Source organism: Pan troglodytes, chromosome 2 (genome assembly GCF_028858775.2).
Source record: "Pan troglodytes isolate AG18354 chromosome 2, NHGRI_mPanTro3-v2.0_pri, whole genome shotgun sequence".
NCBI classification, from domain to species: Eukaryota; Metazoa; Chordata; class Mammalia; order Primates; family Hominidae; genus Pan; species Pan troglodytes.
The window spans coordinates 28,164,093-28,178,693 of NC_086015.1; the positions used below are offsets into that span (position 1 = coordinate 28,164,093).

Sequence of the window (14,601 nt, forward strand, 5' to 3'; positions counted from 1 at the left end):
TGGGGGCGCACAGAGGAAGCGATGTCTGAATTGGGCCTTGAAGGATGAGTAGAGTAAAAGGATTTGTAAAAGTTTTCAAAAATAGGATCTACTTCATGTTGGTGCCCTTGAGATCCAAATCCAGAAATGGCAAATTGAAATTCTTCATTTTATTTCAAATGTCAAAATGTTCTAGAAAGTTACACAATAAATATCAAGGTTATCAAGACATACTCTGATCTTAGTTGTTTTGTAATGTAATATGATTGGATTGTGGAAAGAAAAGAATGTTTAGTTAAAATATGAGACGAGAATAAAGTGGCTGTGTCTTTTTTTTTATCTTCAGAAAAGTCTTCAGACCGTGGACAATGTGCTCTTTGCCCCTATTATGGAGAAAGGTGTTCCCTAGGTAAGTATCATCCTATGATTCCAACCTTAAAAATGTCACAGGGGACAGAGAAACAAGTAACTTTTTCTTCTGACATTCACCTTTAGAGCATTGAATAGCTGCTTATTAGAGGACTTTAGAAAATATACTTTCTTCTAACCCAGTAAGATAATGAGCCAGCTCACCAGTAATGATCTAGGCCTGCTCACACTAAGATATAAGTGGTTTGGAAGATTGAAAACTATTTCTGCATCATATAATTAAATTCAAAATTTTATAGGAACAAACACCGTATCATACAATTTTTTAGTATCTCTGTCCAAAAGGTATAATCTGATTCTAATCATGAGGAAAGGCTGGGTGCGGTGGCTCATGCCTGTAACCCAGAGCAAAGGAGGCCAAGGTGGGTAAATCACTTTAGGCCAGGAGTTCAGGGCTGCAGTGAGCTATTAGCTCACCACTGCACTCCAGCTTGGGCAACAAAGTGAGACCTTGTCTAAAAAAAATCATGAGGAAACATCCATCAAACTTAAATTAAGGGACATTCCAAAATAATAATCAGCCTGTATTTTGTCAAGAAATATTTCTTCAATGGTGTGAACGACAAAGAAAAACTGTGAAACGGTTCCAGACTAACATGAAGCTGGAGGACATTATGCTAAGTGAAATAGGCCAGGCACAGAAAGAAAAACACTCCATGATCTCCACTATATGTGGAATGGAAAAAGCTGAAATCGAAGCAGACTAGAGTAGAATGGTGATAACTAAGGTCTGCAGCGGGGAGGGTAGGTAGAACAGATAGATGTTCGTCAAAGGGTACATAATTTCAGTTAGATATTGCTAAAATGTTCTCACCACAAAAAATGATAAGGATATAGGTGATAGATATGTTAATTAGCTTGATTTAATCATTTAAAGATGATGTATAATATGGCAAAACATAACATGTACATGATAAATACATACAATTTTTATTTGTCCATTATACTCCAATAAAGCTGCACAGGTGGTGGAAGGAAAAAGCAGACTAAAGAGGTAAAAAATAAATAAATAAAATGAATGATCCTGGCCTGGATCCCAGACCGGAAAATAAGATTGGTATAGAGGACAATTGGTGGTGGCCTCTCCCAGCCCTATCTAGAGGAATGAAGCCTGTGAAAACCTCTTAGAGACAAGTCCTCTCTCCAGCCCTGGTCCTCACCTCAACTCCCCCTCCAAGGGGGTGGCAGGAAGGATAATTTGTAAAATGTAAATAAAGTCTGTAGATTAGAAAATAGTAGGCATCAATGTTAAACTTCCCAATTCTGATAATTGTGCTATGGTGTCCTAAGATAATTTCCTTAGTTTTAGCAGGCATTTAGAGTTAAAAGGGCATGATGTTTATAACTTACTCTCATATGGTTTGCAAATGACATAATAATAATATGTATATATGCAAACAAACACATACAGAGAATGAGAAAAGAAATATGGTAAAATGTTAACAATTGGTGAATCCAGGTGAGGGGTATGGGAATTATTTGCACTATTACAACTTTTTGGTAAACCTGAGATTAATTTAGAACAAAATATAAAAAGGAATTTATAGGTCTGCCTTAGGAGCTCTTCCAAGAAAACGTACAATTTACTCAACCTTGAAGACTCAGTGGTCCTTTGCCACCAATTTTATTTTTCCACTTCAACTCTTAGAAACAGAATCCAACTCAGAAAGTAAGCAGATTTTCAATAAAACAAGTGATAACAAATAGCTTTTGATTCATTAAAAAAGGGGGTCAGATTGATTTGCATAATTTTATTTTTTAGTAGTGATCACCAGGCTTATATTCCTGATATCAAAAAGTCTTAAAAAAATCATAGAATGGGCATTCATTTCTTTTTTTGGGAGAACAAGTAAGACTCAAGCATAGAATGATCGCTTCAAAGGAAATTTAAGAACGAGCATGTCGTGTGTAAGATAACAAGGAAAAGATAACACGAAAGAAATTCCCTATGTTTTGTCTTAAATATTAAGTGGGATGAACCCATTGCAGATACCTGTTTCCCTGGAAACCCATTCAATTGAAATTGCTGCAAAAATTAACATGTATTATTTTTCCCTTAAAGGGCAGTAGCTTCTTTTACTTACACAGTTTTGACCTTTAGTTTTATATCTTAGCCTTATTATAAGAAGTTATTTCCAGAACTAGGCAAACAAAGAGCTGAATACATATCTTTTCATTAGTCCTGAGGCTTAACTAAAATAGTATGGCCTTTATAGCAGTACTAGATGTCTGAGGCAACTATGGGTGGTTGGGGTACAATCTGCCAGTCATAGAATATTGCAGTCTAGACTAATAAACCATCAACCCACACATGATATTCTTACTCAAATGCCAAGTGTCTTTATCATATAGACAATTGAGTTAAACAGTCACATATGCAGCACAGCTCTGTATTTTAAGAGGCAGTAAAGTTTAATAAAGCCAAGTCCCTTATATAAGCCCATACTGACAAATGTCATGGGGACAGAGGTTCACAATATATAATAATCCTATGTCAGGTCAGTGCCATGGAGAATAGCTCTGGACCATGGAGAATTTCTGACTCTAATCTTACTTGAAAAGCTCAGCTGTTTCTGAATTTCTGGGACCTGGGCAGTGTGGATAGGGGCTCATATTTATTCCAGTTCAATCAAGAGGGCTGAACTGGCCAAGACCTGAAAGACCAATCTGTAAATACAGCTCACAGAATTAGCCACAGAATAGAATAACTGGAGCGATAAACCAGCCCTATGCCAGGGCAGGTTGTAAGCACAGGTGATACGGTTCCCCCATGTATGTGCTTCCTAGACTGCAATGCCACTATCAGAGGCTACCTTTGGCATGAGGTCGCTGCATCTCCAGGAGTACTCAAAACTCAAAGCCTCCCTGCCCTGGAGAGGTAAGGATGTAAGTCAGTACTGGTCACCAACACCTTCAGGGGAATAAGTTTTTTTTATGGAAAATGAGAATGTTTTCAGAAACTGAAGAGGGAAGAAGCCTAGACTTCGTAGAGACTGAAAATGGGTTTGGATAGTCTGAAGACTCCTATGTTCCTGGGAAAAAGATATCCTCAAGGGAAGTAAGGACACTGAAAGAGATGGTTTAAGGCAACTGATTTCCCAACTTATCCTGGAACTGGTATTATGTTTTCATGATGATCATAGCTTGTTTTAGGGGGCTGGTAATGATTTAATGTATTTTTCCTTGTCTTCCCAAGGGAAAATATGATTATCATATTGGAGGGCCACTTTAAAAATGGAGTGTAGATTCATCTATTTGATTTCTTTGTGGTCAGTTAATCTCTGACTACATTCTTTGTTGGAGAGAATTATTGATTTAGCCAAGGTTAAATAGCTGGTAAGTGTCAAAGCCAAGAACCAATGGTCATCTGTTCTAAACATTCTCCTATGTGTTTACTAAGTGCTGGGCAAAATCCCTAAGATACGATGCAGCAGGCCAGCTGTGTAAGGTGAGGCCTTTGGGGATATCTTGATAGCCTATGATCATTACGTCATTCACACATTTGTCTAGATTTGGCTGGAAACTCTTTGTAGTTTAAACCTACGCTCAGGGTCAGCCCTTGACAAACAATGAGATAGGTGACATTTGTCTTTAGAGCCTTGACAATGAAGTGAGTGCTGCTCACAACCTGACAAGCTGCACAGTATTACTTGTTACTTGGCAGTCCTGTTCCTTATTATTATTCTTTTCTTCCTCTCTTATCCCTTGCAATCCTTACCCTGTTCATGGCCTCCTTCTAGTCCCATTCTTTCCATTGTCTTTATTGGACCCTGTCAAGAGTAAAAGGAATCTTATCCAATTCATCCATTTGGAGAAGCTAATGACTTGATAAGATATTTAGCCAGTAAGTTTGCATTTTGAAAGACCACAGTGGGGCCGGGTGCGGTGGCTCGTGCCTGTAATCCCAGCACTTTGGGAGGCCAAGGTGGGCGGATCACGAGGTCAGGAGATCGAGACCATCCTGGCTAACACAGTGAAACCCCATCTCTACTAAAAATACAAAAAGTTAGCCGGGAATGGTGGCGGGCGCCTGTAGTCCCAGATACTTGGGAGGCTGAGGCAGGAGAATGGCGTGAACCCGGGAGGTGGAGCTTGCAGTGAGCCGAGATTGCGCCACTGCACTCCAGCCTGGGCAACAGAGCGAGACTCCGTCTCAAAAACAAAACAAAACAAAAAAACAAACAAACAAAAAAAAGAAAGACCACAATGGAAGGGCAATGATAGAATTATAAGCATTCAGGGCAACTTGTAGGAGATGTCCTGGGGAAGGGAAAGACTGAATTCCAGTTATCACCTACGATGTCTTTGTAAGGCTGACCCTCCCAATAATACCTTTCCAACTTCAGTGCTAGGTACATTAGCAATCCACTTGTATCTGATTTTGTCTGAAAACTACCTGATGGAAGAGTCAAGGGATTTGGCTATTACATCTGTTCTGCCTGCGTCTGTAATATTCCTGGCTTTAGAAACTTCAATCCTGTCAGCCACAATTTAGTGATTATTCTGACATGGGCATTCTGCATTCCTAATGTCCAATGTGGTTCTCATAGTCTTTCTGGCTCATTGTAAGAAAAATAACTCCCATTTATTGAGCACTCACTGTGTCCCATGAGATCATTTAAGAGCTTGTTTCTTTCCACAATTCTGTGAAAGAGGGTCCACATTTTACAGATGAGAAAACTGAGGCTCAAACAAACTCAGTGACTTGCCCAAGTTTCAATGGCTGGTAGATGGCAGCAACAGAATATGACCTCGGACTGTATAAGTAGATACGTGCTGACCTCTACTGCTCCCATCACAGCAGGTCTGACCACCCTGCATCTTTACCTGACAATAGAGCAGTATTTCCTCTGCAGTTTCAAATTCTTTCCTTTGGGTCTGCAATGTTCTTACCCTTTAGAGTCATAGGGGATTATAACTGTAGAGAGCTCTGACCCTGGGGCCAGATTGCCTGAGTTAGAATTCCAGTTCAGCTACTTCATTTTCCCCTTGATTTCTTATTTAAAGTTTTAAATTTTAAAAGAGTCTGAAAAAAAAATACTTTGGTTGTTGCTATGGACTTTTTTTTCAACTGTTTATGCCTCTACTAGAGCTGTGCACATGATGTTTTGTTTGGCGTCCCTTCATTTATTTTTATATAGTTCAATGTATTTCAAGGTCAGAAAGGGTGGCAAAAACTGGAGGAGGTGGGCACAAGGCTAAGAGGTGTGTTTATATTCTAATAACAGTTATCATTGTTTAGTATCTCCTAAGTGCCAGGCACTATGTTGGGGGCTTTATACATATTATCTTTCATCTTTTTTCTTTTCTTTTTTTTTTTTTTTTTTTTTGAGACAGAGTCTCACTCTGTCGCCCAGGCTGGAGTGCAATGGCGCTATCTTGGCTCACTGCAACCTCTGCCTCCTGGGTTCCAAGCGCTTCTCCTGCCTCAGCCTCCTGAGTAGCTGGGATTACAGGCACATGCCACCATCCCCAGCTAATTTTTTTTGTATTTTTTGTAGAGACAGGGTTTCATCATGTTGGCCAGACTGGTCTTGAAACTCCTGACCTCAAGTGATCCACCTGCCTCGGCCTCCCAAAGTGTTGGGATTACAGGTGTGAGCGACTGCGCCTGGCCTTTCATCTTTTTTTTTTTTTTAAATCAAATCCTTCATTGAAATATCTTTCATCTTTACAACAAATCTGAAAGCTAGATATTATTCCTCTGTTTAAAACTAAATGGACTGAGGGTTACAGAGGTTAAAAAATTTTCCCTGAGCTGATGATTTAAAGAGCAAGAAATAAACTGAAGCCTAACTGTAAAGCATATGATAATAACATTAAACAAATTTATGCACATCATTATTCATTAATACATTCATTAATATTTATTAATACATTCTTGTAAAGATTTTTGAATGTGGTTGCATATGGAGTTAATCCTTCTTATTCCACCCTTTTCTGAGGTATCTACTGAAACAAGTTTGATGTATATCTGGGAACTTTTTTCTGTGCACATTTGTAAACACACAATTATATAGACTTTTAACGCTATAAATGGGATTACACTATTCTTAATGCATGCTTACTTTCATTAAGTATTCCTAAAATCACTTCTTTTAAAAAAGTCTGTTTTTAATTTTTCTGGTGAATGCTTTGGATATACCACAATTTATTGGAACATTCCCCAGTGGACAGACATTTAGATCGCTTCCAGTTTATCAGTAACAAAAAACAAAGATGCAAAGAACATGTTTGAACAGACTTGTGCCCTGTGTAAGTATTTCCCTGGGACAGAGTATGATGAGAGGTATGGTTGGGTACGTCTGCATCCTTTGGCATGACGGACACTGTTCAGTTGGCCTTGGAAAGCGTGGGGTGGTCCATCCCCTGCTCTGTGTGCATCTCAACGAAAACTGAAGTTAGATGAACCAGGGCCTTGAATTTCTGATATCTACCTCCCTTTGACATTGCTGTTTCCAGTTTTTTGTTTTTTCTTCCCTCCAATCTCGTGAGTAGCTATTATTTTCCCCCTTGGCTTTCTATTTCTGTCTGCCCCAGTATACGTATGGGGTACTTGTCCCTGCCTTTGAAGTATCAAATCACACAGCTATCTGACATATGCCCACAGTGGGGAGAGAGCCATCGTTCTCATGTTGATTGCTAACGTTCCCAGAGTGCCCTTGAGGTATAAGAATCACTGGCACTCTCAGTTGGGACTGCAGATCCTGATGTATGATGAGTGGGGCAGAGTGGAGAGCAGAGATGGATGGAGCAGATGGTAGTACTGGCGGAAGGGCACAAGCTTTTTAATCCTCCACCTTTTAAAATACTCATTCACCTGGAGATGCCCTTGTATTTTACTTAAGGACAAAGATAGCAATCATCTGCTGAAAATGTGAATGTCTAACGTGAAGGATTATAATGCACACAATGACTTGCATTTATGTCTCCAACTTTTAAGACACTTTGTTATTTTGGTAAATGAGAATGGCACATCATTTGAAATTGTCATCACTGATTTGATTCATTTTTTTGTCTTTATGAAGAGCATGAATTAATAGTTTTCCCCTTTGCTGACATAAGATATTGTTTAAAAAATTACTTTAACTTGTCTAAATCTTGAGGACTGGTTTAATAAATTATGATACATCTATAAACAAGAATAATCTATAGCCAATGAAAGTCAGGACTCAGAATATTTAATGACATGGGAAAATGTTCATGATATATTGCTAGGCATTAAAAGCTGGTTAAAATGGTATGCCTAGTATGATCCCAGGTTTATAAAAAATACACATGCACAGAGAAAAGACTGAAATGTAATAAGAATGTGCAGTGCTTACCCTTGGGGAATAGAACTTCAACTGATTTTAAAACATTATTTGCAATTTTAAAAATTTGTAGAAATTTTTTTTCTACCATGAACATATATAGGCTTTTATAATGAGAGGAAATAACTTGTTCTTAAAATTATTTTAACTCATTCCCTCTTGCCTTCCTGGGTATCTGAGAATCAGTTTTAAAAATATTAAGCACAGAGACATTTCTGTGAGATCACTGATTGCTGCTCTCCTTTTTCTGAGTCCACCAGGGAGGTGGGTGAGTCCCTGCCTTGTTTCTCCCCTTGGGTTTCACTGTTTCAGGAAGGTCCCTGATTGACATAAAAGTGTAAAGGCCTGACTGCCTGGGTTCAGCAGGGCTGGTTAGGTCCAGCTCCAGGGATCCATGCATCCGTCTAGAGCCCATCCTTGTGGGACTGGGGAGACCCTGTGGTTCCCAGAGAGAAGTACAGTAGAGCATGAGAGGGTAGAGGGGTGAAGCCTTGTAAGAATTCAGGGGAGGATCAGGGCCCCAGTCAAACAGTGTGGGGTTCTCAGAAGGGCTCAAGTCCCAGGGTGATCTGTTATTAGGCAGTGACTAAGCAGACCTTCCAGCTGGCAATTGAGATAAGCTAGGCCCAAAGAAAGGCCCAACCAAGAATGGAGGGACTCAAGTGGCTCCCCACGTGCAGTCAGGGAAGGGAAGAGAAATGCACATTTCCTAAGTGCCCACCAGGTGGCAGACCCTTTCCTGTGCAACGAGTTGAAGAGTATTTTCAAGCTCGTCATGATACCCAGGTATTAAGAATCTGCACTGGGCTGGCAAGAACATAGAAGGCTGGGCCCCTCTCTAGAGATTCAGTAGTCTGGGTGGGGCCTGAGAATCTTATTTCTACCAAGCTCCAGGTTCTCCTAGTGCCACTGGTTGGTACTACCACACTTTCAGTAGCACTGGATATATCGTCTCAGACTGGGAAGGGAGGAGGAGGACAAGGAGTAGGATGTGGTCCTTACGGCTGAGCAATTGGTTCAAATTGTGATTAAAGTGCCAAGGAAGTGTGGCATGGAAAGAGCAGGTGTGGGTGGGTGGGGTGAGTTGCAGAAGGGAATGGGTCACTTGCTCCTGGTTAAAATAGCCTCTGATACTCCAGCAGATTCAACAGAGATCTGTTGTGAGATCTGCAACAGAATGTAAGGGCTCTTCCATAGCTCTCATTCTAATTAAATGTGTTACCAATTAATTCACTTAGGATGCTTACAGAAGACAGAAGCATAGGTATATGCAGGTTAAAATAAAAGCAGTAAGGCCGGGTGCAGTGGCTCATGCCTGTAATCTCACCACTTTGGGAGGCTGAGGTGGGTGGATCACCTGAGCTCAGGAGTTTGAGACCTGCCTGGCCAACATGGCGAAATCCTGTCTCTACTAAAAATACAAAAATTAGCTGGGCATGGTGGTGCATGCTTGTAATCCCAGCTACTCAGGAGGCTGAGGCAGGAGAATTGCTTGAACCTGGGAGGTAGAGGTTGCAGTGAGCCGAGATTGTGCCACTGCACTCCATCCTGGGCAACAGAGCAAGACTCCATTTCAAAAAAAAAAAAAAAAAAAAGCAGTATTCAGAACAAAATGAAAAACAAAACCTTAGATAGCTACCCAAAACCCTAAAGAAACAATATTTAGAGTACTATAAACTATTTGAAGTGAAAGACTATTTTAAAAATCTGGTCCATTATGGAGCAATACATGGTTCTACTGCACAGGACTTTTACATAGTTCAAACCACATGTGACTGACCAGGCATGTTTGACAATACCCAACTAACTGTCTATATCCTGTTCAGTGAAATGAATTCACTGATCATGCATTTGGATGCCAGTGGCAATGTCAAACTGCTATAAAAGTTCCTAAAGCTCACTCTCAGTTTCTGTATTTGCATCAATAGAAATGGTAATAACCACTTTGCAGAAGAGTGCCAGTCCCCAAACCACGCTTAGAAGTGCACTGGTCTAGCCTGGCTAGATGACTGATCTGGCAGATGGGCTCACTGCACAGCTTCAAGGAAGTCGATTTGTTCTTTGGATCCTGTTGTGCAGAATTAACTTTTGTATCCTCAGGACTATTTTGTTCGTATCATTTCTACATGGGGTCCTTGGAATAGGGCTAGTTGGATGTCCTTTTGGCCCTGCTGCCATTTTGTTATGCTTGGACATCAAGGGCAATATCCTGTATACAGTAGGCACTCAATAAACACCGATGAGTGAATGCATGGATTACTAGCCCAAGACTGAGATGTCAAGCGTTCTTGTGGGATAGACAGCCATCTAGGAAATAAATGCCCAACATGGATGAACATCAAAATATCACTCTCTTCATAGTAACTATATAGAGCTGACAAGCAGAGCAGATGGAGAACCAACTCTATAAGGAAAGACTGTATAATCTTGTTGCTGTCCTGGACTCACTGCTGCCTCACTCAACACATGTGCCCATTTTGAATGAATGGTATTTAGTTTATAAGTTTCTTGGACCAAGATGACATAGGTTTCCTGGTGGCATTTTTATGCTGAACCAAGGCATTGCCTCATGCCTATGTCAAGGTGGACCCTGGTGGTTACTCTGGAAAACATGGGAGAGTTATTTTAGCTGTTTTCCTGTTAATATTAGAATCCTGAGGAAGGACTTTAATAATTTAATTATATTTTCTCATTACATCTCTGACTTTCAGTGAAAAAGAGTTGAATGAATGCAAAATAAATTATCAACTCTAACGTCCCTGAAGCCTCATGTCCTACCCCACATCTATCTGAAATTCTCCTCTTGCTTCATTTCTTACCAGGCTCACAGCATAGTTCAAAGTATTTATATGACTTAATGATGCATACCTAATAGTAATGATCACAATAATAATGACAGTTGCTATTCAGAGAGCACTATAAGTCAGGTACTTTGCTAAATGCTTAAATACATCATCTTATTTAATTGTATTAACAATCTTATAAGTTTGCTCGAGGACAGAAAGTAGAAAGGCTAGGATTCGAGCTCAAATAGATCAGTCTCAAATATTTGTGGTCTTAACCACTCTACTAAGCATCTTGTATCCAAACAGAGACTGTTTCCTTTTGCTTTTAAGATGGCCAACAAACTGTAATGTGTGGTGTTGGAAACTCTAGATATGAAAGGCCAAGGTTTATTTTAAATGATTGATAGAGACATAGATGGACTCTATGAATGAATAAATGAATGAATATTGTTATCAATTGTGAGTGAATCAAATTGGGTCTATGACATTGTTAGATCACAAGGATGCTAGAGTTTTCTGTTGGCGTTTCACCGTAAACTGACATGGTTTTAGTGCCAGCCCATATAATGTTGAGATACAATCTGGCCACATACGCTAAGACTAAATCTCAATTGTATTGCAAACAAATGTATTTTGCACACACACATACGTCCTACATCCTGACTCCTTTGAAAAACTTTATTTTGCTTTTTTTCTATATAGCCCTTTCAATTTCTCAGATCTCCTCATATATATATATATATATATATATATATATATATATATATATGAGAAAGAGAGTCCAAATACAAACCTTTCCAAAGGGACATGTATAGTTTTGACTGCACTCAAATCAGAGCTCAGAACACTATTTCACTATTACTTTTGAATAACTCTATTTCCAACTGAAACACTCAATTTCCCAGGTAAACTGGTAATTCCCAGGAGCTTTCAAAGCATTTTCAGAAAACCTAAAAGACCAGTTCTTTTATATGAAGGATAAATATAATCATGTGTATATGTTCAAAGTAGAGCAGCTGTGTAAGTCCTTCATGCCTTGTAAATGGGAGTCTTTGCAAACTTTCTTTATTATGTATTGGTATATGATTGTGAGATTTTCAAAACACAATTTAAAACTTTACCATGAGTCACAATCCTCAAAGAAAAACTAAATAGACCCCCCCCTTTTCTTTTAAAAAAGAAAAACCACTAAACTGAAAAAGAATGGGAAATTAAATGAACTTAGACATTTAAAGATGCAAATTGATCTCTTGGACATTGAAAGACACAAATTGATTTAAGAAGCAAAGATTTTGGGGAGCCCTAAGACAATAAAGCGATCAGCACAAAGACATCTGTCAGGGTGGAGGCGACATGAGGTAAAGAACAGTTAAATCTAATGCAATCAGGAACTTAGGCCAGTTTAATGTTTTTTTTGCCTTATGAGGTGACAACCTCCTAACACCATAATCTCTCCTTTCAGGATGATGACACAAGGATTTAATGAGTAGAAGACAACAACTTAAAACCTCTCATTTGAACATGAATTGTCTAGGTTAAAGGTAGGCATTGAGATCCCATTAGCTACTGGCACACTTGGGAAAAGAAATGTACACATGCACAGACACACTTTAAAGCAAGACGTCATAAAAATACAGCGATGCCTGTTTCTACTCAGACCCAAAAATGGAATTAAAGCCAAAACTTACAACCCCTCTACTAATTAGAGAAGTAAAAATGTCTTCACCCCAAGTGTCCCAGCACAACGTGAAACCGAAACAAGCTGCCTTTCTTTGGATTCCACTTATTTATTTATGTTTAAAAGAATATTTGAAGAAAAGGACACCTAGTAAAAGAACAGTTGGAGAAAACATGGGACACCATACATTGGAAGAGAAATGTAGATGAAGTACACAGCTACAACAGGGATATTTTTTTCTTGTTGAAACACATGATAATGGGCTAATAAAAATCTGGTTACCTTTACATTTCTTCTCCTCCGTTTGGAAGGTCTGGGCACTTGAGACACTCTGGTCGTTCACATCATCGTGGTCCAGATGGAATATTGAGCTAGTCCAAGTGGTCTGGATGAGATGTGGCGACGACTGTTCATTTTTCAACGTGCTGCGCCTCTCTGAATGGCTCTTCCTATGTAGGCAGGCTTCAGACATTCCTACTAGCTTCCAGTCGTGTTCTCGGTCTGGACAGTGCTTCGGTTTGTCCCAGGCTGTAAGGCCATTTTCTAAAGGGTTGAAAAACACGAGATGACGAGCTGTTGGCATTGTCAAGATTTTGCTGAGATGCAGAGTTTTGGAAGGCAAGTTGTTTCTCAATTCTTTTGGGCTGACAGTATTCACATGCCACTTGACGGGAGTGACAAGATGCAGAATTTGTCAGCCTTGGGCATTTAGCCACTGCAGTTGGGTTGCCTGTCGGAGTAATCAACACATTCCCCCTTATTTTAAATGCCTAGAAAGACATTAGTTCCTGCATGGCAAGGCTGTACTTTCGCCAGTCCCACTTCCACAGCAATGGCCCAGGAGCAAGTTTACACACCAATTTACGTTACTGCTTAGATGACCATTTGAGGTCTTGAGGGTCAGGGCTGGCCGTGAACACTTTTCAGATCCTTAGGACATAAAACACCCAGGATTCAGCCTTGTTTGACTTGGGTTTTATCACAAGCTGACCTGAGGGACACCCTGTTACTTAAGTGGGACGTGCTCACGTGGCCACACCGAGAGTGGCAACTCTGTTTTTACCACCTTCTACCTCTGATGGCCTACAAAAAGAAAAAAAAAAAAAAGAAGGGAATCTTACAAATAGAAGTTTTGTAAAGGGCTTCAGTACAGTCCCAAGTTGGCAATAAGAACCGATGAAGGAAAGCAGATAGTGCTTTAGCTGTGGGACAAATTAAGAGCCCTAATGATAGAATGATGAACTTAAATTCTTTGGAGTACAGCTGGTTAATTATTTATGTATATTATATATATTTTTTCTATTCAATTTATAGGGACTTGAGGGTCTGGCCTACAGAAAATGGGAAAAAATGTAATAATATGATGAAAAATTTCTGACACTAACCTTCCCTGGTGGCAAATTTTACTTCCTTAAATATCTTTACTGTACATGGATATAGAGAGCAAAAATGAGCAAGCTAATATATATATACATATTTGTATGCATGTTGTACACATTAAAAAACATAATCCATCTGGTCATCCATATTTTCAGAAATTCTTAAGCTACTGTTTGTCAAAATTAGAAAAAATATAATATAAATATGTGAGTCCTCCTTTTCAGAGTTTATATGGTCTTTTTAAAGTGATCATAATTCACAAATTTATATGTGAATTTTTTTTAACAGTGAAATTACGAGAAGACCATGGATACCCATATCCCTGGGGCTTAGAGAGACATGTCTATCCTGACCTGTGCACAGCACACTGAATTTTAAGCTGACTTTCAAACATTTAAAGTGAATTTTAAATTATTTAACATGAGGGTTAAAAATGCTTTAGGTTTTCATAAGCACCCTCTCGAAAGCTACCAGATGTCTTCAGCTAATGTTGGTTAGGATGGTTTCTCTAAAAGTGTAAATTACTCAGTCACTTTTGAAAGTTGCATTTACCCTTCTGGGTTTTCATATTACTATGAGAAAATGCCAATGCCCATGCACATTGTATTTCTACTCCAGGAGAAAACCATGAACAATAGTAACAAAGTAACAATCAACACATGATTCCTTTGTCATAGTAAATGGAAATGCTGTGGCTTGAAATAGCTTACTTTGGCCAGTAAGCAATAAGTCTCCTTTTAAAAATTGTACACTGTGCTAGCTTTTGGGTGTAACATTTGATCTTATTCAGAGAAGAGCTCTGAAAATTCACTCTATGCAAAGGGCTGTGCTAAGCATTGTATTAGGCACATTATATAAACATAGATTCTTCCTTTTCAGAGTTTATATGGCATTATTCATTGCATGGTAAATCAAAAAGGTGTGGACTTCTACCACTTTCGACTGTGCTAGCTACTGGTGCAATTACAGGCACTTATTCTCAGTAGCCATTAAAAGGCAACAACAGATTGAGATCTTGAAAGATTGTATTGCATTT

At 39.1% G+C, this 14,601-nt stretch overlaps 1 protein-coding gene across 23 annotated transcripts in view; it reads right to left on the reverse strand.

Annotated features, from left to right (window-relative positions):
* THRB (thyroid hormone receptor beta) overlaps positions 1-14,601 on the reverse strand; it is a 376,864-nt gene that overhangs the window by 59,442 nt on the left and 302,821 nt on the right. For all 23 annotated transcript variants that reach the window (XM_016940582.3, XM_054680443.1, XM_054680441.1 and 20 more), the window contains one exon: positions 12,468-12,728. In XM_016940582.3, the coding sequence (XP_016796071.1) occupies positions 12,468-12,728 (261 nt within the window). The remainder of the gene's footprint in view (positions 1-12,467; positions 12,729-14,601) is intronic.